General features: G+C 33.2%; 5 protein-coding genes across 5 annotated transcripts; 3 read left to right on the top strand and 2 right to left on the bottom strand.

Moving 5' to 3' along the window:
• The first annotated feature begins 3868 nt into the window (after positions 1 to 3868).
• LOC111035069 (cytadherence high molecular weight protein 3-like) lies at positions 3869 to 5193 on the top strand. Its single transcript, XM_022316574.1, has one exon. The coding sequence runs from the start codon at positions 3923 to 3925 to the stop codon at positions 5186 to 5188; it is 1266 nt and encodes a 421-aa protein (XP_022172266.1). The 5' UTR covers positions 3869 to 3922; the 3' UTR covers positions 5189 to 5193.
• Positions 5194 to 9744: 4551 nt separating this feature from the next.
• On the top strand, positions 9745 to 11526 carry LOC111035068 (zinc finger protein 512B-like). Its single transcript, XM_022316573.1, has one exon. The coding sequence runs from the start codon at positions 9831 to 9833 to the stop codon at positions 11328 to 11330; it is 1500 nt and encodes a 499-aa protein (XP_022172265.1). The 5' UTR covers positions 9745 to 9830; the 3' UTR covers positions 11331 to 11526.
• Positions 11527 to 13228: 1702 nt separating this feature from the next.
• LOC111035075 (zinc finger protein 512B-like) lies at positions 13229 to 14271 on the bottom strand. Its single transcript, XM_022316581.1, has one exon. It carries the CDS (start codon positions 14222 to 14224, stop codon positions 13382 to 13384), a length of 843 nt encoding a protein of 280 aa, XP_022172273.1. The 5' UTR covers positions 14225 to 14271; the 3' UTR covers positions 13229 to 13381.
• A 3624-nt stretch (positions 14272 to 17895) lies between these two features.
• On the bottom strand, positions 17896 to 22579 carry LOC111035058 (cell surface glycoprotein 1-like). Its single transcript, XM_022316558.1, has 2 exons — positions 21860 to 22579; positions 17896 to 18708 (listed from the first exon to the last, which is right to left on the bottom strand). Exons 1-2 carry the CDS (start codon positions 22577 to 22579, stop codon positions 18079 to 18081), a joined length of 1350 nt encoding a protein of 449 aa, XP_022172250.1. The 3' UTR covers positions 17896 to 18078.
• Positions 22580 to 24811: 2232 nt separating this feature from the next.
• LOC111035072 (repetitive proline-rich cell wall protein 2-like) lies at positions 24812 to 25973 on the top strand. The gene has a single exon (XM_022316576.1). The coding sequence runs from the start codon at positions 24821 to 24823 to the stop codon at positions 25793 to 25795; it is 975 nt and encodes a 324-aa protein (XP_022172268.1). The 5' UTR covers positions 24812 to 24820; the 3' UTR covers positions 25796 to 25973.
• The last annotated feature ends 818 nt before the right edge of the window (positions 25974 to 26791 follow it).

Raw genomic sequence — 26791 nt, 5'->3', positions numbered from 1 at the left:
TCAATTTTAGTGTTCAATAGTAGGTATTAATAATAATTATAATAACAATAGCCTTACCTGAACTAATTTCATTTATTTCTGATTTCTCGTAGTTTGGTTCGTTATTATGATCACGATCATGCTGGTCTCTATTCTCTACATCAAGTTTAGGTTTTTTTACTATCCACTTATCCATTGTTAAATGTTAATATACTTAAACCTTTTAATAAAATATAAGTACTTAAACTTTTTAAGACAAATATACAATAGTTCGTACTTCGTAGTTCGAATGCAACTGTAGTTTTGTTTGTCACTATAAGTTTAATATAGTTCAATGGTTGATAAAATAACATATAGGCACTGCTAGACACGACCGCGACCGGAGACCATCCACGGGTACTAAAGATAGAAAGCGACAGAAGACATACTATTTAGTTTTATTTTTTGAATCAATCTAATTGGGACGATTTTTTTCTCTTAAACAAATCTATTGCCTCTTCGATTAATTGCTACTGCTTGGTCCTAATTAGGGTCTTCTTCAGCTTTGGTACTTATTTTCATACAATATCCTATGCAATACGTCTTATATACGATTTAGAAAATTGTAGGTGTAAGCCATTGAAACATCAAACATTGATGACAATGAATTATATTTGACTCAACATGATTATAGTCTATAGGTAATATTAAGTTATAGATTTTTTTCTATAAAACGTGTGAATGGTAGGTACTTTTATTGATGGTAATATTGTAACAAAATCGCAAATGAAATGTCAAGGCATGAATAAACCTGGATTCAACGATAGACGGTTAGCTTATGTATTCTACAACTTTGAGTTTATCACACTTGATTAACGTGAATAAATCGCGAAAACGAAAACATGGACTTTCGCGTGGCAAAATATTGTAATATAACATCGTAATGACGTCTATAAAACCGGACGCCAACGCCACGCAGGTCCTTCACCCGGCGAAGTCTTCGTTGCGGACCATGCACGTGCCGATGTAATCACTTGCCGTCGTCGTTCTAATTAATTTATTATGCGTAGCAAGAGTATTGTACATAAGTACGTCATGTTATCGTTTTTCAACGTATCACACATTGTAACACATAATAATAATATGACGTGAGATGAGAAAAAAACGAACAATTAATAAACCAACTCGAATAAATAACGCCTGCAGAAGGTTGAAACACGCACAACGGGATACGACAGGTGGTATAATGGACATTTATATTTTATATTTTTTATACACACAATTTACACAACGATTGTATGGCGCGTAAATAACAGCTCGACAATGATCTATATTATTAATGCTCTTGAGTCTTGACACTTATTATTGGGTCTGAGTATACATGGATTCATAGCATGGACTTAAAAAAGTCTGACGTCTAATATCCCACAATGTAAGTGGTAAGTTTAGAGAGCTACCACAGTTTATTTACCTATCCATATTGACGATCGTAACGTGGAGATGAAAAAAATATTTTAAAACTGTAAGTGTATCATTTATTTTTTAAAGTATTCATATTGTACCTATAATTGTGGCCACCTGATGATTATATTATACAGCGAGTCCAAATAAGAAAGCTCCTTTACGTCAAATTATGTCAAAATTACATTATATATATTTAATGTATTAATTTGTTATTAAATTTAAAAATGCATACCCGCGTAAATGATAAGCAGTGTTTATGTAACAAAAAAGCTCACGAGTCAGGTACCCATAGTTTTTAGAGGGAAATGGTCAATTATTGGTTTAAGTGCATACATATAGAGCTAATGCTAATTTGCCATTCCATACCATTTGCCACGGGCGTAAGAATTATCTCAGATCCGGTATAACAGGTGAATCATACCCCCGGGGGATGATTTTCCTAGGTTACTAGTACCCCCAGTACAAATATCCTAGGATATTAATACCCCCCTAAAATTATAAACCAGGGGTACAAATAACCTAGGATAATATACCCCCCATGGGGGTATGAAAAACCTATTAATTTTATACCCCCGGTATGATAATCCTAGGATACGTATACGTCCCAAAATGTCATACCAGGGGTACGTTTATCCTAGGAAATTTTTATCCCCGGTATAATATTCCTAAGATATTTATACCCCCCAAAATTGCATATACCAAGAGTTACAAATATCCTAGGAATTTTAGACCCCCGGTATAATTTTCCTAGGATATTCGTATCTCGATATTTTCGTATTTCTTTGTACCGGGGGTACTATTAACCTAGGAAAATCATACCACAGGGGGTGTAAATATTCGGGGGTATTGTTTTCCTGTCACACAGGCACTGGATTTGAGTATAGTGAGATCATAATATTATACATAAACGATAATAAACATAATAATTAATAATATTAAGTATCGATTGTTCACAAGTTCGTCGTTACGCCATCGACCTTGAAGGACAAATATAATTGAACGCGTAATATTCCTATATTTATCACAGGCTAGTTTTTATTATTTATGGTAGTCTAATAATTGTTCTTATGTATGAATTTTAACGAATGATAAATTATTTTGTTATATATGACTATTAAAATAATTTAACTTCATTGTTATTGATTATTAATAACCTTTGATCAAACAACAAAACATGAATTAAAATAAATATTTGACGTAATACGGATCGTAAGAGGGGGGAAAGGAGGATAAAACAAAAAGTCAAAACTCATCCATCTTGCATACCTATAGCTATATTATATGTTAACATGTACCATATACTTGTGTATAGAAAATTATTTTAAAGCTGTCCGTACACAAGTAGTTGTTTTCCAGTGCCAAGATACTAAATTTATATTATGTTCAGTTGAAATAATAGTGAGTGTTTTTACACATTTGAATTCGTCCAACCATATTTTCTTTTTATACTATTATCATGCTACCATATAGCACCACATTATACCACATTATACTATATTAAAAATGTATTCAACCGAATATAGTGTAATTTAACAAAGGAAATAATGTATATTACCTAACCTACATTATACCTACCTACATAAACAAGTATTTTTTTTTATCGCCACAAGAGCTTAACCTTCTCCAGATCGGTGCAAATTCGCTAGTATCTATAAATCGGAATTCACTTCAAGAAAATATTTCGTCCTAAAAAATGTAATTCTGTAATATACCAATTAATATTTGTTTAAAAAACAAAAGGCTAATAACACACGTATATCGTAATAATATAAGCCCGAAAACTGAAATAGAAAACAAATTACTATCCGTACGCCTCAATACACAAACCACATTGACCTAGGAGTAAAATTTAAATAAGCAGTCAATAGAATTGACATTTGACACAATGAATAAAAAAAAATTTTAATATAATTAAATGACAAAACTCCAAGGATCTCAAATTTCGTAGCAGTTGATAGAAAAAATGAAGAAATAGGGGCAATAGTTTTCTGTGCATACAACACCAAAGTTAATATTCGTATTGACCACATTAGATACAAAGATAATAAAATAAAGTACTATCGCATTATTAATAATCATAATAAATAATAAAAAAATTATGCATCCGACACACAGAAATTAATTGATATTTAAGTGAAACACCGTCAGTTGACGTTCCGATGAAATTTTTCTCAATTACTATAACGTCTAATGCACCCATAATACATGTTTCTGTTTACGTGTTTTTTTTTTTGCGATGACATTATAAAACGAGTTTAGGATTTTATTACGGACAAAATATTTAAGTGAAACATTTAGACTGTCGCCGGATTATAAATATAATAATAAAAAAAAACTTAAAACCAGTACTGCTGTAGAAAGTGTTTTCGACATATCTTGTGTGGAAGGAATAGTAGGAAATAATTTCTTTTTGAAAGGTAGTTCCTGGCGCTTTACTACAAAAGCAGATGCAACGGATGAACGATCATCAGTCGATCGGTTGAATGTAATCCGAACGAAGATGAACGGAATCATATTTTTGGTGTGTGGATTATGCGCCTTAGTTGCTGGCCAAAATATAAACGAAAAAAATGATGTTGGTAAGAGGAGTGCTTATGATACCGACAATAGCCAAGGAGTACAACTTAACCAAGGAATAACTGATCAAGGAACACTTGATCAAGGAAAACCTGACCAAGGAGGATACGACCAAAATTCTTACGGACAAGGTGTCCCACTTGGACAAGGAACACTGCAACACGGCCAAGGAACACTCGGACAAGCAGTAGCAATAGATCAAGGGACGCACGACCAAAGCGCATATGGACAATCACTACAACTTACCTCAGGAACATACGACCAAAGTTCAAATGGACAAGCGGAACAGTTGAACCAAGTAACCCACGACCAAGGATCATACGAACAAGCAGTTCCAGTAGATCAAGGGACGCACGACCAAAGTGCATATGGACAAACAGCACAGATAAACCAAGGGACTTACGACCAAGCTATAAACATTCAAGGATCGTACGGTTTGCAAAACAATCAAGTCCAAGGGGCGCACAGTGAGAATCCATCGGATGAAAAAGTCCAATACCAGGCGGTCGAAAAAGAAGTGGTCCAACCGTACCCGGTCGAAGTGGAGAAACACTTACCATACCCGGTAAAGGTCGAGGTGCCCGTCGACCGCCCTTACCCGGTTCACGTGCCCAAACCTTATCCAGTGCACGTAGACAAGCCCGTCCCGTACGAGGTCAAAGTGGAAGTGCCTCAACCTTACACCGTCTTCAAGCAAGTTCCGTATGAAGTCAAGGTACCCGTCGACAAACCTTACACCGTGCACGTGCCCAAACCTTACACTGTTTTGGTCGAAAAGCGAGTACCTTACGAAGTCGTCAGGCACGTCCCTTACCCTATCGGTGTGTTCGTCGACAGACCGTACACCGTGTTCACGCCCTACGAGAAGCACGTACCGTATATTGTGGAGAGGCCGATTCCATACCCGATCACCGTGCCAGTCGACCGGCCATACCAGGTGATAGTCGAGAAACACGTACCATACACAGTGCAGAAGCCCGTTCCGTATGTCTTGCACAAGCCCGTCCCGTACCAGGTAAAGGTCCCGCTGAAAATTGAAGTCCCAGTACCGTACCAAACGGCTGGTACACAGACGGAAAGACCTTTTTCGTACGATTCGTGGACGTCGCCCCGCAATGAATTCTCTGGCAACAAACCTGGACACTATTTCGAAAAAAATTCAAACCATGGTTATGACCATAAATTTTAAATACGTATATTTATACCTACCTAGTCATTCGTTATATTTGCTGTTTAGAATATATTAAGATTTTCATAAATATTAAATTATATTATATTATGTAAATATATACAATTTTTTATGTTTTATTATGCAAAATTTGTTATTCATATTATATATCTATTTATAACTCGAAATCAAAGTGCTTTCGCTGTATACTATACATACATATTTTATTATTTATATCGATCCGCTCTCCAATAATAGTTGGATTCCTATAGTGGTTTTATTTCTTGTACATTATAGTTCGTACCGAAGCAGGCGTATCATTAATATTAATATATTACAGAAGATGGATACCTAATAATATAGTATGTTCTTTGAAGAGTCAAGTAAACGATTTGAGCTTATTATGTAGTGCACAGAGTAGAGAGACGTTGGTAACAGAACGTTTTGTTTACATAAAATATTATAATAAACTAATACCTTTACATATAACACGAACAATGTAAACATAGTAAACGTAGGTACCTATATTTTATACTTTTTACTATTCAAAAATACATAGGTACTTAAGTTTAAAAAGCATTAAACTCAAGTCGGTCGAACGAAAAGGATTTTAAAAATACCGCCTGCACTTATATCGTCAACATTGTATTTTTACATACTCGTTCTTTAATTTTAACTTTATTACGATTATGGTTTTTAATGAGTCTCACCGGTCTCATAAATTAAGTAAGTATTCAGTAGAATATAATCATTATTATGTAATGACTATATACTTAATGTTACACTATTATACATATTATATTTAACTTAAAATTTCGTATCGATTAAAATCATATTTCAAAACAAAGAGATAACATGTAGTATTATTTTGGATATCAGTCATAGAACACGTTGTATGTAGTGAAGGATAAAATGTAAACTTTATGTGCATAGATACTTAATAAGCCGTTTTCGATTAAAAGTATATTATATTTTATTTAGTACCAGCCTGTTAAAATAATTCTATTGACATGGAAATAAAATAACTTTTCAAACAGTGTAGGCATGTATGTTTCTGGTTTCTCACACTATGCAATCAGTTCATTTTTTTTTATACTCATCTTATGTATTTATTATACCCACGATTTAAGTAATACGAGTCATATGTCGTTAATATATTTTATAATTCAATTAAAGAATTCCATTCAACTATACAATTATTGAAGTATCAATTAACCTCCAATAATGTATTGATAAATAAATTAAATAGATACAATTAAATATAAGTTGTTAAGTTCAAAATTTGCGTGAAAGAAATTATATGTTACGATGTAAATCTAAAATGTATATGATAGCTGCCAATGACAAAGGTTAAAGTCATTCTAAGCTTTTTTCAAAATATAATAAAGTATTGCTGCCACGTTTACAACTGTGGATCTGCATTTTAAATATACATTATTATAAAATATTAGAACCGTGGAGTTTGAAATTGGAATTGAGTTATAAAATTCTTACACTTGTATGCTGTTTTAATAATAATTGGTTTAGGTACCTGCCATTATTTACGGTGAACTATTGTTTTATATTTTCAACCTTCATAATATTTTACACAAACTATACAACAGTTATTTTAGTGTAAAAAAGTATTGGACCATTGCCTATTTTGTGAGGGTTTAGTAATATAATATTATATCATTGCGATATAACATGGAGTATTTTTTTTTGCGGGTGAAGTGGCAAAATATAATTTATATTTCATATATTTTAAAATATAGTGGTGCGTAGTTTCAATGATCAAGTCTTTTATTTTGAATATAATATTATTTGTTGATAGATAATACAACATACGTGCGTTAGAACCAAAATTATTACAACCACTGAGTGAAATTCTCCGTATCATTATTCATTAGGTAATAGGTATACTACATAGTTGAATGATATGAGAAAAAGGGATTTGTCTGCTGTCCACTAATTGAAAAAAAGGTTATGCTAGCCGCATAAGGAAATGCCCATCATTGAAAGGATATATATAAAACATGTATATAATAGTGTACAATATATGACCATATGGGGTAACCGTATTGTTTGCTTTTGTCAGAGGATACGAAAATATCCAATATACAGAATACTACGTCATCTATGGCATAATATGATGTAAATTAAAACTAATCTGTTATTATTTATTATTGTTTATATACTAATTTTGTATTTGACTAATTTTATTTTATTTGAAGTTTCGAAATAATATCCCAATGATGTCAAAAATATCTTTAGGCACCCTTGAACCAAAAATAATGATTTAAAAATTAAGATGTGGATAGCTGTTAAATACAATAAGTGTCCTTATAATATTTAGAACGCATTGTTTTAAACAGTATTTCATCTAAGAGCTTAATGTATGTATAAATATTAATAAGTGATTCAATAACTTCTCAATGCAAATCAAAATATTTATAAGTCTGGCCATCTTAATCAATTCTAAAACATGATGTAACACGTTTATTATGAGATATTGAATAAACATCAAACATGTACCTATTATTATTTTTGAAACCGTACATAATCAGTTTACAACGGACTATTATAATAATTAAAATGTGGAATAAATATTATTGAATTGAAAACTAATAAATACTAGAATCACCATATCCCAAATAGGTCCAGAAAATCAAATGAAATTCTTAATAAATAATTATAATAATTGTTGTATTATAATATTTATAATGTATTAACTTTCTTATTTTTTACTTGACTATACAATTCACTGTGATTTATACTTACTCATATTCACTAATTTACTAAGCTTTTTAAATATCATAGTTATAATTTATTTCTAATAAATCAATATCATAAGGTAAAGAGTTTGTCAGTTACAAACTTTGTGGCAGCAAAGAAATTTTTAAAAGTGAATTTATTTAAGGAAGTTTTTATGTTTTTTCAAACCATATTAAACGTTTAAGTTGATCATTTATGTTACAATAACTGTAAATACTATGCAGTTTGAAGGATAATTAATAATCGCATACTTCAAGGGAGCTAAGCCCTCAAACTTTTAGGGGGGACTAAGTCTAATCAAACCCACTCACCGATTTCCTCCTATGTCTATAGAACATTAGTTTCTTAAGTTTAATATTAATTCACTTATTTAACAACTACAACATAGTTCGCACATTATTATTTTACCATTTGTATTTACCTATTAAAAAGTTATCGTTTGCGAAGGAATATGAAACAAGATTTATATCCATAAGAAAATGTTGATTATTTTTAAATAATAAAAAGCGTATTGGTAGGTAACATAACAGATTAACGCTTTAACGCAATAAAACGGCAACAAACTTATAATAGGTATAACGTGTATTATATTGTCTCTTATTTACTACTTACAAGTATGATTGCTTGTATTAAATTAATTCATATGTTATTAAACATCAGCAATCAATTATAAAATCCTAATGTATATTTTAATAATGTTATTTTTAATATTTATTTGTTTACTACTCTATTAATTTTAATGCATTTTTCCCTCAAAAATACGATGTGTAATTTTCTCTACCGTAACGAGTAAGTGACTATTTACATACTATTTTATCAGTCATAACATAATTATGTGTTTAAAAACCTATAATAACATAATAATGAGCGAATTTAAATAAAAAATTATAATATTATTACGTTCTTCGATATTATGATTTTTTCATGAATGAAATACAATTGAATATTTTATTAAGATGCATCATGGTTGAATAATATAAGTATTTATTTAATATTATTTAATGCTTCTAGAATATAAACGATACTTTAATCAGAACTACTGGTTGGTTTTAGGTTTAACTATATTATACTATATATTATTAATTCATATTTTATTATGAATTCAACAATGTGAGGTAAAAAATAAAGCAAAAAAATCTTGAAAAACTGAGAATTATTCTTATGGTGTAATCATTTCTTTATACCAAAATAATAAAAACAAATAAATAGCTATTTATATATTTATACTTCAAATATTTTTTTAATAATTGGTTTTTGATTAAATAGACTCGTCATGACGAAACGTTTAAAAACAATTTAATTAATGTCGGTGGGTATTTCAATTTAAAAAATATATATTATGTGTCTCATATAGTAATATTTATTAAAAATCTTATTTTAATAGAACCATAAACTGCTGTTTCGAAGTTCGAACACAGCATATTATAACAATGTCATAAATAATATACTTTTATATTACCGATTTAAAGTAGGCAGTTTATGATGTGGTACTATAATATAATATGTAACATAGGTATAGCAACAACAACAACAACAGCATCGTAAATTCGTAATACATGTAACACTATTATTAAGGTGCTATAATTAGAAGAACGATTTTCGTATCACGCACTAATAAAGTCCGTAGGTATAAAACTATCGTTTATCCTAAAACGTGTTATGACATTATTATAATAACATTATTATGCGACAATTCGTCGAGATTAGAAAGTAGATTAGTGCGGAAAACGCTGGAGGGGGAGGGGGTCATCTCTACAGCGGAATTCCTAGTCGAACCGTGGTATAATGTTAGATCACACAATGCACACTACAAAAAGCCGAGCGTGCGAACGAACGGACATCAGTCCATCGCTGCGTTCACATAGGACGTACCTACCCGTTGCCGAGCAGTGAGTGAGTTTTCATAACGATGACGGTAATATTGTTGAGAATGACGTACGTCGTCGGGCTGTGCGCATTCGTCGCCAGTGGAGCGGAGCTGCAGACCAACAAGTTCGAGGAGAACGGTACGCTGACGACAACTGTGGCGACGACGGCGATGGCGGACGACGCCAAAGAACAAGGCAAGAGAGGCGTCTTCGACACCGGTTACGGTTACGGTGCCACCAGTTACAGTAACGTGGTACAAGGTGCACACTTCCAGCACGGTCACGAGCAGCGAGTCATCGCCAAAACGATCATCCAGGAAGTGGCCCAACCGTACCCAGTTGAGGTAGAGAAACGAATACCTTACCCGGTAAAGGTCGAGGTGCCCGTCGACCGCCCTTACCCGGTGCACGTGCCCAAGCCTTATCCGGTGCACGTGGATAAGCCTGTTCCATACGAGGTCAAAGTCAACGTGCCACAACCTTACACCGTCTACAAGCAAGTCCCGTATGAAGTCAAGTATCCAGTCGATAAGCCGTACACCGTGCACGTACCCCAACCGTACGCCGTTTACGTCGAGAAGCGCGTACCTTACGAAGTCGTCAAGCACGTCCCTTATCCCGTCAAGGTGTTCGTTGACAAGCCGTACACCGTCAAAGTGCCTGTTGACAAACACATCCCGTACACCGTCGAAAAGCCCGTGCCCTATCCAGTCAAAGTACCAGTGGACCGCCCGTACCAGGTGACTGTCGAGAAGCACGTGCCATATCCCGTCGATAAACCCGTGCCTTATACGGTCGAGAAACGAGTGCCGTATCCGGTCAGAGTTCCAGTCAAAGTCGAAGTCCCGGTACCTTACGTAGTAAAAGGCCACGAACAAAAGTTATTTTGGCCAACGCAAAGTAAAGAAAAAGTAGAACAACAGCAACAACAGTACGTACCTGAAGATCAATCTCAACTGCAACAATACAAACCAGAGGTACAGTCACAATCACAACAATACGAACCCGAAGAACAATCTCAACCACAACAGTATGTGCTTAAAGTACAGTCACAACCACAACAATACGGAGGCGATGAACAATCTCAACCACAACAGTATGAGCCTGAAGTGCAGTCACAACCACAACAATACGAATCCGAAGAACAGTCACAACCACAACAGCAGTATGTGCACGAAATAAAACCACAATATCAACAACAACAATATGAATCCGACGAACAGTCGCAACCACAACAACAGTATGTACAAGAACTAAAACCACATCAACAACAACAATACGAAGCCGAAGAACAGTCACAACCACAGGAGCAGTATGGACTCAAGCTAAAACCACATCAACAACAACAATATGAAGCCGAAGAACAGTCGCAACCACAGCAGAAATATGTGCAAGAACTAAAACCACAATATCAACAACAACAATATGAAAACGAAGAACAACTACAAAAACAAGATAATAGCGATGGACAAGCACAGCAGTCTGACGAACACTCGGCACAATCGCAGCAACAAGGCGAACAAGAGAAAAATGACTATTGATAACTTTTTAAATTATTTTTTATACTACCTAGTCATAAGTCATAATCATATTATATTTTTTTTGGTTAGGTTAGGTTTTGTGCCGCAGTTACCGAAACCAAATGTATTCGACCGTATGTACTTTCCTCGATTTATAACGAGTATTATGTAAATAGCTTTAATTAATAATCAAATAAAGACTTATTTTATATTAAAATCGGTTTTATTTCAACTTGATAATATTATTTATGTGAAAATATGTCATAATCCTCGGCGTTGATTTCTGAATATGTTCCTCCTTATTCCTGTCTATAACCGGAAGAGAACATTTTATCTAAAAGTTTATTTTAAAACTAAAATCAGTTTTACACAAATTGTTTAACTTGATGAGTTCTAGTAATATTCGAACGTTTTGATCTTTTTCGACAAAATATTGTTATGCATTTGTGCACATATATAGTTTTGAGCAAAATATTTGAAACAATATCAGATATTGAAAATTAATTAATCATAAATAAATCATACAAATATGATTTAATAAATATATTATAATTGAAAATAATTATTTATTTATAAAAATTGTTTTATTTAAATAATTTAAGCAACGCATATTGTGATTTCCCTATGTAAATAAAATGCATTATTGATAGGTAGTATGAAATCAATCAGCATAATATTTAAGTAAAAAACAATATTTAAAAATTGTTACTCTCAATATGAAATATCAATAAATCATCCTTAATATTTATAATATGATCCTTACAAATTATAAATTAAAATATAATTACTAATAGATTTATTATAAATGTATAGTTTCTTAATTTAATACTGTCTATCAGTACAAATAATAATAACAATAGTTTTATCTAAGTGGTAGTGATATAACTATATAGGGAATGATCACAATAATTAATTGCTTTTTTGCCAGATGTCCACTTTAATTACAGATTACAATTATATAATGAGTGCGTAATATTTGTTTCATTATTTTTTTTTCATTTACATCATGTATTTCGGTGATTAAAAATCATTCGTGTAATCGTGTGAATAGGTAATAAATAATTAAAATATTAATGGTAATTTCGAGAGCATTAAAAACTTCTAGAAAAAGTTCATAGGTAGAAAAATATTTAAAATAATTTTATCTTTCTTTTACTATTTCATACACTTGTTATACAACACGCGCATTATGCATACCAATATACGCTTTACTTATTTTGATGTATGCAGTTATATGCACTGACCGTAGCAAATTAAACTGTAATGTCATATTGAGTAATTTAAAAACAGCATTATGTGCAGATAATGCTAATAGAATACCGTTGGTAATTTATTGTTCAGAAATACACATTATGATTCCGAACATTATTATCAACCTAATTACTATATAAATTACATTTGAAAACATGAAATAAAACCAAATGAAAAAAAAAACGAAAGAAAAATTGAATTGTTAAAAAATGAAATGTGATTGTTGATGAACACACTCTTCCCAAGTCATCAATTATCCTCATGAATATTTTTGATACATATAATCTTAACACGGGCGCAACAATGCATTGAATCTTCTCCCGGATTTTCAAAAGATAATACGACATTTTTAAACAATAAAAATAATTAATTTATATTCAATTTAAAGAAAAAAGTTGGACAACTTCCTATACAGATTCAATGAAGTATAACAAACATCCAAACAACTAGTTAGTCAGGTTAATATTATAATACTGCCCTTCGTCAAACATCATATTACGCTATGGCCTGGCTCATGGTTCTTAATTTTAAGACTAGCAATTTCAGATTGGGATATCAATATCATACATTATCTTCAGTACAAAATATATTTACGACTACCGAAATAGTTCAAAAATACTAACCAGATTGCTAAAACAAGGAGTTCAGTGAAAAAAAAGCATTAAAAGTAAGTTTATATAAAGTAAAAAAACAGTATTTATTATAAAATATCCAAAATTATATGAGTTTCATGTACAGAGTATATTACAATCGTTAAATCGAATAAAGGTTTAAGTTACAAGTATACAAAGTTTTTACAAAAAATATAGCTGTTATCCATGTTAATAACTGTGGCTTCCGTGTTCGCTGAAGGAGTGTCCACCGTAAGAGTGTTCTTCGTGGTGGTGAGGCACTTTATATGGAACAGGGACTTCGACTTTGACTGGGAACTTGACAGGGTACGGCACTGCTTTCTCAACCGTGTACGGCACTGGTTTGTCGACGGGATACGGCACGTGCTTCTCGACTGTCACCGGATACGGGCGGTCCACTGGCACTTTGACTGGGTAGGGCACTGGCTTCTCGACTGTGTACGGTACGTGTTTCGTCACCGGTACGTGTACGGTATACGGTTTGTCGACGGGTACCTTGACTTCATATGGTACGTGCTTGGTGACCTCGTATGGGACGCGCTTCTCCACGTAAACGGTGTAAGGCTTGGGTACGTGGACGGTGTACGGTTTGTCGACGGGTACCTTGACTTCATAAGGGACGTGTTTGTAGACGGTGTACGGTTGCGGTACCTTAACTTTGACCTCGTACGGTACGGGCTTGTCGACGTGCACTGGATAAGGCTTGGGCACGTGCACCGGGTAAGGGCGGTCGACGGGTACTTCTACCTTTACCGGGTACGGTACGTGTTTCTCGACCTCGACCGGGTACGGTTGGGCGACCTCCTTGATGACGGTCTTGGACAGCACTTGTGGTTCGTGGTGGAAGTCGTGACCGCTGCTCAGCTCGTGGCCAAAACCACCGGATCCGTATCCATAGCCGGTGTCGAAAATGCCTCTCTTGCCTTGGCTTTTGCTATCATCTGACGCAGATTTCTTCTCGTCCTGCGCTTCCGTCGCCAGAGCGAATGCGCACAACCCGACCACGGACGCTACGAGCAGTATCCTCTTCATATTGTTATTCGTATTGAACAGAACAATCGACTGATGTCCGATCGTCTGCTTGCTCGGCTTTTGTAGTGACCGCTGTGTCTTGCACCGATGAAGTCCAGTGCGTCGCCCCCACTCACTCGAAGTTCGACAGTGGATAGGTACACTGCATGCGCCTACTTTCTATTGTTGTCCATCGTCTACCTACTGTTTATTTTTTACGCGTTACCATCAATTTTGTACCATTTCATAATACCGTGTGTAAGACAATTTAATTGAAACATCTATTTGGTATTGAACGGTTGTCGAATATATTATATTATGGTGTTATTATATTATATTGTTTTTTAACATTACGCACACTCTATTATTATTATGTAAAAGATAAATATAAAGATTTATTTTACCCGTAATTCTTTATAATAATGTAAATTAAACCACAATAATTATTGGGCACTTTTACGATTTTTATCGATTTATTGCAGGCAAATCGTCGCTCACCTGTATAATTTTCAGTATGGATATATTATATACTAAATCATAATAATTTACAATAAACGTTTTTACGATTTCAAAACATTATTATGTTGTCCGTATTCATATTAATATAATTTTGTAGTTATGTAATTCTTAGAAAATAATATATTTAAAAATGTATATTTTACAATTTTATCTGTCACGTAATTTATATTTTATGTCGCGATCGACAAGTTTAATTTCAAAACTCGTGATGTTAAAAGTCTATATAAATGTATGATAAATCTCTGTGGAAGTGTAGAGCATAAACACTTGTAACTACGTAACTTTTTTTGACTTACGTAATTAGACGTTTGGCTAAGGTTAATAATAATGATAAGAAAAGGTAGCTAGGACAAAACACCCTGTTTTCTGTTACACAACTTATTTGCATACTTTGACAAAAGAAATAGTTATCGATGTTTAATCACTGTGGTACTGTACTCACATAGAATTTAAAACAAGCCAATGAAAGTGTTTTCATTGTTAAACAATGTTACTGATACCTATGCATTTAATAATTGATGTAAAAAATCAAAATTCTATGCTACCCTTTTTACTGGTCAAACTGGATTAATTTCTTTTTTTTTGAAGTTATCATGACGTCAAATGTATTGTCTGTTGATTTATCAATCAATGAGTGAGGTGCGAAGGTAGCATAATGACATGAAACACTGTCTAACATATTACGGTGTTTAACCTTAAATTGTATTTACCTACTTTGATCTATTATATTGTATTAATAGTAATTTATAGACGCATGGTATGCCATTTCACATTTTATTTTGTTTGAATTAACAATTAGTGTCTCTTAACTAAATGTTTTCTGATTACTTTACTAAATTCATAATATTATTTAAAAACACAATTTCGATTATGACGTGACATGCCGAAGTAGTCTAGTTTCAAAACTATGGTCACCTAGGTCATCGGTAAATAAAAATATATTATACTTAAATTTGATTAAAAAGGAGTTATAATTATATTGTACTTGGTACAACTTCGTGTCTTGTAAAAATTAACACCAAAATATTTTCAAATCCCCTCCGTTTAGTACTCATTATACGTCATATGGTCACGTTCGTCATAAACGTCGACCACGTAACTGTAGAATTTTGATTTAAACGAACAGAAATGATTTAACTTAGATATTATAAGTTTCAATAAAAGATATACAAACAAAATTAAAAACTAAGCTTCTCATCTCTCAACATCCTTATACAAGTACACCTTAATTGGGTTAATATAGTGTATTTTATGAATTCAATTTAATTTTTCGTTGATTTTGTAACGATTTACAGAATACTGACATTTCTGTCGCACTCGACGATTTCGCTTAGGTAAACAGAACACAGGAACGTACAGCACGATAATATAATATCATTGGCATAGAGCCAACCAGACGAGTTCGAATCGTATAGTAGAGACAGTCATCTTTACATTTTTAAGTAACAATATTAGTTTGATTTACTATATGTATAATAAGTAATAACCTACCTTATAAATAAATCATAATGATTCAATTTATTTCGACTCGTACTCTGCTACTCCTGTGATCTTCAATATATTACTCTTAAGAACAGTATAATATTATTACTATTCAAACATTTAATAAACCTTGCATGCGTTCCTATATCGTGTTCAATTTTCTATGAACGCAGGTCATAAGTTTCTAAGACCTGCAAAATATAACTTAGAAAACTTAATTTGTATCGATTCAAAAGCCCGGTTCTCGAGGTCGGTTCGTATAGTAGAAATAGCTAACAAACTAATCCTTAACTGGACATAATTAGGTATAAATATCGACAGCCACTTGGTTTAAATAAACGATATAGCCGTGTTGCAATTTATTCATACAATATTAATTAATAAGACATAAGCCTCGTTTTCTCATTATTTAATTAATTTATAATGAAAAAAAATTATAGTAAAATAGTCTAATAAGAATAGCATTTTAACATTATTCTTACTTAATAATATCGGCACAACACTATACAGCGGTGTAGTGGAGAGTAGATATTCAGGGTTAGGTTATGTGCTTTGTATTATAGGAATAAAATAAATACGTTATTATACAGTCGTGTACACAATATAGTCCGGTACACGGATAATCATGACTGAAGTGTAGTAATATAATATTAATGTTGCTTATGAAATGCGTAAATGGTTTAATATTGATACAATTTAGAACAAATGTCTGATTTTCAGAAATTATTGTGTTAATCGATTGATAAATGACGATCTTCAAAATCAACAAAACATACAAAAAAAAATATTAACATGTTATAAAGTCCCGCTTCCCTCTTTCAAATACTACAAATGAATTATCAGTTTTTGAATTTGACCTTATAAATAATGTATTATTATTAAAACACACTTTTAACAATAGTTAGTTTAATATAGCATCGAAAAGTTTAATGAAAATGATTGTAAAATTCAATAAATACAATATATATAAATAAATAACGAACATACACATAAATTGACCAGCACTTGATCGACAGACTAACCTCAATTATCTAATTCAGTAAGCGAAAAGCTAGTTACTGGTTATTAAATAACTACAGATCAACTGATAACGTAGGTAAGAACAATAAAACCTAAAATAAATTGGAATCTTCAAATAAATGCAGTTTATGGAAAATAATGTAAAATAATGTACTAAATTAATCGTTGCTTAGGTACATTATTATTATAATATTGATTTAGATACAAAAATAAAAAAATAATAATAAATTCAAAAATGTTTAATAAAGTAATAGGATTTTTTGGATAGTTGTCATTTATTTTTAATTTATTAGAAGAGGTGAGGACTAGGGAAAAAATCCCCCACATCACGTACAGACATATAGTTAATGACTTAGCGTATACCCAAGAATATATTTATGAATATTGACTATACGCCACTGATAATATTATTGTATAGTATATTTTATTATCAATATTATTTTAAATTGCAATATCGTATAGGTATGTACAAATTATTTATTACCAATATCGTAATTAATATGCAATTATTGATATAGCTAAAATTATGATTTATGAGCGATGTTACAACTTATTGCTACTTACACTCACAGACACTATACACAACAGTTTTATCGTGAATGTCACATACAACAATATGTACGTGGGGTTTAGAGCAATGTTTTTTTTTTTTAAACACAGATATGGGAAAATATTTTAAAACAAGTCTTTATTTTAAGTACATATTATTATTTGTATATTATTATATTACAATATATAAGCATAGGTCACATGACTTTGGTGACAAAAAACAGTCAGCACAAGATATGTAAAATATTATTATAAGTATATTATATGACATTATGACTAGCAAAAAAAAGACATTATAATATCTATCAATAACTGTCGTACTCGGATTGTTCGAATTGTGGTTGTGGCACTCCGTATTGGGTCTCTGATGAGTATTTGTCTTCATTTTCGTGTTCTTTGTAAGGCACTGGCACTTCGACCTTTACAGGAAATTTGACCAGATAAGGTACTGGTTTCTCGACGGTGTACGGCACAGGTTTGTCGACGGGGTACGGGACGTGCTTCTCGACGGTCACCTTGTAAGGGCGGTCGACTGGAACTTTGACCTCATAGGGCACCTTCTTCTCGACGGTGTATGGTACGTGTTTCGTTATTGGTACGTGGACGGTATACGGTTTGTCGACGAACACTTTTACGGTGTAAGGAACGTGCTTGGTGACTTCGTATGGGACGCGCTTCTCCACGTAAACGGTGTAAGGCTTGGGTACGTGGACGGTGTACGGTTTGTCGACGGGTACCTTGACTTCATAAGGGACGTGTTTGTAGACGGTGTATGGTTGCGGTACCTTAACTTTGACCTCGTACGGTACGGGCTTGTCGACGTGCACTGGATAAGGCTTGGGCACGTGCACCGGGTAAGGGCGGTCGACGGGTACTTCTACCTTTACCGGGTACGGTACGTGTTTCTCGACCTCGACCGGGTACGGTTGGGCCACCTCCTTAATGATGGTTTTGGACAGTACCTTTTCGTGTCCGTGATGTTCGTCACCCACTTCATAACCATAACTGGTGCCGTAAATGCCCCTCTTGTCGTGGTTTTTCCCGTCGTCAGAAGTCGTTTTCTTCTCGTCCGCCAGTTTTCCGCCAAAAGCGAAAGCGCTGCAGCACAGCCCGAAAACACACACTGCCAATGAAATCCTCGTCATTGTTGTTCGATTAGAATGAAACGATCGACTGATGACTGCTTAGTCAGTGCACTCAGCTTTTGTAGAGAACCATATTATGTGATGTTCAACGAGGAAGCTTCATCCGTGTCTTCCCACCTTACCCTTCTCCGGTGATATATTATTATACTTTCTATTCAACATTATCGTCGTTTGTGATTATCAGACCATATTAACTATTATAATGTTTTATTTATCACATTTCATAATATTTGTTTTAAGGAAATAATGTAAAAACAACAAATTGTTATTCTGAAAATCGTAAATTGGTTTTAGTTTTTTATGTACTTACTTTAATATAATCTTCCCTATCGTCGCAGACTTAATTAAATATAAAATTATATTTTATTAGATAATAAAATGTTAAATCAGGTCACTGGGAATGAACAAATTTGTTTTGTTTTACATATTTTAGTACTTATTGAATAATCAATAACCTAGATTTCATAATTTTTACTGTCAGTACATATATTAAAACATATTTCATACAACTTAGTTTACCAATTATATGTTCTATGTTCTATGGTCTATGGATTACAAAAGTTACTTACGGTTTGAAGTGTAAATTTAAAAAGTCTAATTTTTATTGGACATAATTTATTTAAATTTATCATTTAGGAAATTATGATAATTAGATTTAACCAATCTGACTGATTCATTTAGTCGAATTTTTATGGAAATAAAATAAGACTCAAAAATTATATATAATATATAGTATATACCTAGTTATCTTTTACGTTTTATAAAAACGTAAAATTATTAGTGAAAATGTATGAAGTTTGTATTAACCATATTATAGTAGGTATGCAAAACTTTAAGTCTATACCTATACAATATTCAATTTCATAAATATTTTAATAACTAATTATAGTAATTGCATAAAAAAAAACTCAGACAAATTGATTTAAAAAATGCTTTTAACAAATATTAAAATAAGGAATGTACAACAAATTAGAAAATTATACGGGGAGCAAAACAATATCTCTAACGCTGCCTTTCTGGGTATCATAATGACCAAACAATAAGTTTCCATATGTATTTGTGTTATTTGTTTCATCAACAATATAGCTCTATTTTAGTATAAGTATATCCAGAAAAACATACAATTTTGAATCTTTCCACCCACATTTTAATGAACAATTCTATATATCACATCCAAATTATTTATATACATGTGTGTAACACAACTTTAATGAACTACAACTACTAACGTAATTAAAATTCCAATTATTGAACTTCAATCTGAAAATTAAGTCAAACCATTTTTGAGGGTATCTGAGAACCGCCCTCCTTGTCGTGGCCTAAACTCTAAACAGTTCTCAAAACAATAATTCAGACAGACGTAGGTACAAAAACATTTGGCGGAAAATTATGACCGCCCGTTTTATTTCAGTACGTTTTACAAAATCTTTTTTTTACTATTTAGTTTTGTGGGACCACAACATGGGGGCTGATTTGTTTGCACACTTTTTGCCCCCAAACGCTTTACAAAGTCTAAAATCGAATATTATCACTATTATTATTCTATACTCTCGCGCCCGTTTGGCAAAATAAAATTTTGGCCCTAAACTACCGTTCACTTAATGTGTACCTTCTATAAACTGACATCAAAATGAAGGATTTATATATTATTACGACTATCATACCTAAAGTGATTATCCACTCAACATTATTATTGCATGTTGCTTGTATGTATTTAGGCTTATTGCTAATATTTTTATTAATGTGATGTATATCATCACAGATTATATTCATTTCATTATGAAAACAATTCTTAAGCTTGAGGACTCAAATGTGGTATTATTTGTACGGCTAATAGTAAGCCATTTATGGTTATTAACCTCGTAAACATATATACCTAATTTGTTCAAACATAGTTTATATAATGTACGCATAATTTAGACGCATATCAATTTATATCCAACGACTATAACGACTTGGTTTTTTTTATACATATTTTACGTAATCTTGATCCCATGGACAATAGATGGTCTCAGACATATTGTATAATAGTATAGACTCTACTAAGTAGAGTTAACAATCCTCAAAAAAGAAAAAAATGTACAAACTTAAATATAATTATTATTTTATAATAACAAGTGTGACAAATATACTATTGAGAGTGATCTCAACTGAAACATAATGGAAACATCAAATCTAAAACGCTTGTACCACTATGTTTATAATAAATATTATTTTTACAAAAAAAAGTAAAAGGGAATAAATTAACTATATTTATGTCTAATAAAAATAAAATATAGTTAAAATATCCAACGTTTACCACTATTAAAATAATGATATACACAAGAATTTTATAATATCATATATTTTATGATTTTATTTATTTCTATTAATAATTACGTAGCTAATAAATTATACCAATATACCGTTAATTTTACCTAGTACCTAATACCTGTAAAACACTGTTTCTTTTATAAATGTAATTTTATTTATTTTTATTCATAGTTAATAGTTATATAGGTATGTCTTTTTGAACTAAGACTAATTTTTAAAGGAATAAATCATCTGAACTCATCAATATTTTTGATGGAAATGATGTTACAGATACAATGGGTTATAGATATTTTAAATTTTTATGACGATTATGCCAAATAAAAACACAAAAATATTATAAAAAAAGTCTGTATTTAAATTCTTCACCTATACACAGTATATAATAATAATATATGATACTCGTGCTTAATAAACATATCTTAATGTTAGAGATATAATAAATGACTTGGGTTACAATGTATTCAATCAGAAATGTAACATGAGTTATGACTAGAAAAATATGACACGTTTATCAATAACTGCCGTGTTCGTTTTGATCGTTGACATATTGCGGTTGTTCTTCGTTTTTTGTCTCCGGAGAGTATTCTTCTTCGTGTTCGTTTTCTTTGTACGGCACTGGCACTTCGACTTTGACGGGAAATTTGACGGGATAAGGCACAGGTTTCTCGACGGTGTACGGTACGGGCTTGTCAACGGCGTACGGGACGTGCTTCTCGACGGTAACGTGGTAAGGACGGTCCACTGGCACTTTGACCGGGTAGGGCACCGGCTTCTCGACTGTGTAAGGCACGTGTTTCGTTACCGGTACGTGTACGGTATAAGGTTTGTCGACGTACACGTTGACAGGGTAAGGGACGTGTTTGGTGACTTCATATGGGACTCGCTTCTCCACGTAAACAGCGTACGGTTTAGGCACGTGGATGGTGTACGGCTTGTCGACCGGGTACTTGACTTCGTACGGGACTTGCTTGTAGACGGTGTACGGTTGCGGCACGTTGACTTTAACCTCGTACGGGACTGGCTTTTCCACGTGGACCGCATACGGCTTGGGCACGTGCACCGGGTAAGGGCGGTCGACGGGCACTTCGACCTTCACCGGGTACGGTACGCGTTTCTCGACTTCGACCGGGTACGGTTGGGCCACCTCCTTGATAACGGTTTTGGACAGCACTCGCGGTTCGTGGTGGAAGTCATCGTGACTACGGTACTCTTGGTATGTCTGGTAATTACCGACCGGCTCGTGCAAATCGAAACCCGAACCGTCTCCATAGCCGGTGTCGAAGATGCCTCTCTTTTCGTGATTCTTGGTATCTTCAGATACATTTGCTTCGGGCAGGTCGGCACCCATCGCGAATGCGCACCACCCAATAGCGCACGCCATATGTAAAATCGTCTTCATTGTCGTTCGATTTGAATGAAATGCATTCGACTGATGTCCGTTGGTCCGCGCGCTATGCTTTTGTAGCGACTCGCGTGTGTCCACCTAGGAAGTCGTCTTCGCCGAACCACTACATCCCCACCACCTATCGCATTCCACTTATGCACTTTCTACCGAAGATCATCGTTGTTGACCGTTTTTTTTTTATGGTGGACAATATTATTACTAACCGTTATTAAATCACTTCGCTGTATGCTGTACAAGGAAATGGAATAAAACGAGACTTTTTTTTTATTGCATGCAGGTATGTAACGTCTTCTATAACATTATAATATCCCAAGCTGTTTCAACCTCAATGTCATGTAATATTTATTTATAGAACTGTTTATTATTTATTAATACTAGTTAAATGTAACCGATTAATAAATTCTGCCACCAATGACATTGTTATTATGTTGAATGTCCATGAATATTACAATATATTATGCCTACGCGTACGTACTGTATTAGATATGATGATGTATTCTAGTTAGAATTTATGTGCTACTTTTATTTTTATTTTCATATTTTCATTGAAAATCAGTATGCAAATGACTTGATAATCTGATTAATTATTTTTGACATTTGTTTATTACGATGTTATTATTATCCAACGAAAGGTGATTAAATTAAGTGTTTATAATTTATTCATTGTATAAAGTATAATATGTATATTTACGATAATATGATATAGGTAATTATAATTTGTTTTGACTTTATAGTTCATAACTAATAAATAAATTGAAAAATTGTATCTTCTTTTGTACCTATAACTGTATAAATAATTGAAATAATAATTATTGCAATTTTTATTCCAGTATAATGAAATAACAAATATAGTTGATAAACATTAAGTGATAATAAATCCACCCAGATAAACAGATGACTGTGTTGTATAATATACTTATCTGACTGAAGTGTAATATTTCATGTACTCATTAAATTATTTAAATAAGGTTTTCAAAAAAAAAATAAATTGTTTATAATAACCAAACATATAATTGTTCAAACATAGAAATTGAAGTTATCGGGAAATAGTTCTATAACACATTTTATGTTCTAACTAAGATTGGGAATATCGAATTAAAGTTTTTCAAAATACCTATGTATGTGAATATTATAATTTAAACTTCCATAAAGTTTTTTAATATAAATACAGCCACATCCAATCGTGAAAAACAGAGGAACATACGCAAAACAGTACGTACATAGGTATAAGTAATAATATTGTATCAATATCATTATTAAAAAAAAATGCTAAAATTTGTGAAATATTATTTTTTTTAGACATAACAAAGAATATAACATCGAAGTATGCAAAGTCAAACTTTGTACTTAATTTTAGCATTTTACAAATCAAATGTTTATCATTCCTAGTATATTTTACAACCAACACAAATATGCTGCTAAATGTCTTGAACCCTGGTTCTAACAATCTTGTTTTAGATCAATCAGTTATCATTTTATAACAAATAATAAATTATGTACCTATATGAAAGTTTGGTAAAAAGGTTGTAATCCGATAACATATGCTTGTGTTACAAAATAAAAATTATTTATTCCTAATAATCGTTTGCAAATTTTCACAATTTACGATAACGATTTATTTGTATACCATTTATTACATACAAGGTGGGCAAATATTTTTCTAAAATAAAACTCACTTAGACGTTTAATATTATATTATGAATCATAATGCAGTGAATTGTAATGTAAGTTCACTAAATTCAACTACGCTTGAATACTTATTTCGTGTACCGAGATTCCTCTTGTCCAACTGATTTTTTTTCTAAAAATGTACCTAAGTCAATAATAATATGAAACCATTTGTATTATATCAGAGTATTTTTAAATAACGTATTTTAAACCGTATGTAATCTGATTTGAGTGTAGTAATACAATACGAAGTCGCAATGTCGATAAAAACAAAGAGTTCTACATTTTCATTGAGTATATGCACGCTACGTTGAAAACACAAGTTATATCATATAGGTATAAGATACCTACTATGCGTGTATTTGTAACAGTCACCTACGCTGTAATAATACTGAGCAATACTTAAGTTACGTTTACTTTTCAAGGTTCAAATAGGCGTATGAAGATTACATGGGAGCCATTCTAATAGCATTGGAAAGTATGTAGAGCTCGCCTCCCCCCGCCATGGTGGGGGAGATGAAAATGACTTCCATTATGGGTGTTCGGGACACTACAAAAACAGATGAATCCAGCAGAATAGCATCAGTCGATCGATCCGATCCAAAGTCCAACGACAATATGAGAGGAGTCTTCAACATAGTGTGCGTGTTCGGTCTGTGCGCCTACGCATTGGCGTCGGAAAACGCTGCAGAAAAATCAGCTGACAAAGCTGCCACCACTGCAGCAACCACCGAAGACAGTAAAAGCCAAGGCAAGAGAGGCATTTTCGACACCGGCTATGGATACGGCTCCGGCGGTTTCGGCCACGAGCTGAGCAGCGGTCACAGCTTCCACCACGAACCACAATTACTGTCCAAGACCGTCATCAAGGAGGTCGCCCAACCGTACCCGGTCGAGGTCGAGAAACACGTACCGTACCCGGTAAAGGTAGAAGTACCCGTTGACCGCCCTTACCCGGTGCATGTGCCCAAGCCTTATCCAGTGCACGTCGACAAGCCCGTACCGTACGAGGTCAAAGTTAAGGTACCGCAACCGTACACCGTCTACAAACACGTCCCTTATGAAGTCAAGGTACCCGTCGACAAACCGTACACCGTCCACGTTCCCAAGCCTTACACCGTTTACGTGGAGAAGCGCGTCCCATACGAGGTCACCAAGCACGTACCATATGAAGTCAAGGTACCAGTCGACAAGCCTTACACCGTTCACGTACCAGTCGAGAAACACGTTCCTTACACTGTAGAAAAGCACGTGCCCTACCCTGTCAAAGTGCCAGTGGACCGCCCGTACCCGGTGACAGTCGAGAAGCACGTTCCGTATCCCGTCGACAAACCAGTGCCGTACACGGTCGAGAAAGCAGTACCGTACCCTGTCAAGTTCCCAGTCAAAGTCGAAGTCCCTGTGCCATACGAAGTGCCACACCACCACCATTACGATGAACACTCATACAGCGAACACTCGTTCGGCGAACACGGAAGCCACAGCTATTAACAATGTCTCAACAAGTATCAACGAGGATCCGAGTTGTCATTTTGTAAAATGTAATATAATAATATAACGCAAACGGATTGATTTAACCATTGTACCTGTCCATGTCTACGTGTGTATATAATAATATATTATTATGTATATATTTCGTAGAATAAAAACTATTTTTTTTTTTACCTTATTCGATTTTTCGTTTTATTTTTTTCTTTACAATACAGTAACTTCATAGTGTTACGAAGTACCGTTCATAATAACGATTCTATATTCTATCATTAAAAACTGATTTTCCAGAAGGTATGTTCATATACATCCCTAACATGTGACTATGTGAGTATTGAAAAACGGTCATCAAAGCGTTTAACAACACTTCAAATGTCTCAGATGTCTTAACTGCAGGTATAAGAATATGATGGGTGGGTATGTTATTAACGCCGCTTTGGATTCAATAACTGATTGTACACTTCTTACTGACGATTCAAACTTAAAATAAATTACAATTATTAATGGTCAAATAATTTTTAAAAAAACTCACAGAAAATAAATTATACGCGTGTTGTTTGAAAAACGAAACGTGAAGTCGATAATGAACCACGCAATTTAGTAGTAGCTCATGAGTTATGACATTAGTATTAGTACAAACGCATTTTTTGTCACTTATACGATTTATAATGGCAACCAACACTCGAGGAAGTCATTTTATATATTATATTATGCTCAGCCGGCGAGTTTCTTATAACACGACAAACCCGTCAGGATTCATTTTCATTTATTTTATTAATATTGGTAAATATATTTGACATAATATTATTATGGGCGAACGAAATGTCGTAGTATAATAATATTATTATTATTATTATTATTATGTTAATATGCACCAACGGTTTGTATTTTTTCTGTACGATTTGTTTACAACACACGCGTGGTGTTCTCTATACAGCCAGAGTTCCAGCCGGTTATTCGCATTCATATAGAATTGGATATACTGCGGCAAACGTCACG

The sequence above is a fragment of the Myzus persicae genome, unplaced genomic scaffold (assembly GCF_001856785.1).
Source record: "Myzus persicae strain clone G006 unplaced genomic scaffold, MPER_G0061.0, whole genome shotgun sequence".
In the NCBI taxonomy this organism is placed as follows: Eukaryota; Metazoa; Arthropoda; class Insecta; order Hemiptera; family Aphididae; genus Myzus; species Myzus persicae.
Note: the sequence above shows the minus strand (reverse complement) of the source record. Positions and strands in the feature narration are given on the sequence as shown.

Bases quoted from the DNA above. Each gene is read 5' to 3' on its own strand.
- LOC111035069 (XM_022316574.1), top strand. From the start codon at position 3,923: ATGAACGGAATCATATTTTTGGTGTGTGGATTATGCGCCTTAGTTGCT.
- LOC111035068 (XM_022316573.1), top strand. From the start codon at position 9,831: ATGACGGTAATATTGTTGAGAATGACGTACGTCGTCGGGCTGTGCGCA.
- LOC111035075 (XM_022316581.1), bottom strand. From the start codon at position 14,224: ATGAAGAGGATACTGCTCGTAGCGTCCGTGGTCGGGTTGTGCGCATTC.
- LOC111035058 (XM_022316558.1), bottom strand. From the start codon at position 22,579: ATGGGTGCCGACCTGCCCGAAGCAAATGTATCTGAAGATACCAAGAAT. The intron at 18,709-21,859 runs GTCGAAGTGCCA...ATCATTAAGGAG, and splicing joins CCGTCAAATTTCCCGTCAAA to GTGGCCCAACCGTACCCGGT.
- LOC111035072 (XM_022316576.1), top strand. From the start codon at position 24,821: ATGAAAATGACTTCCATTATGGGTGTTCGGGACACTACAAAAACAGAT.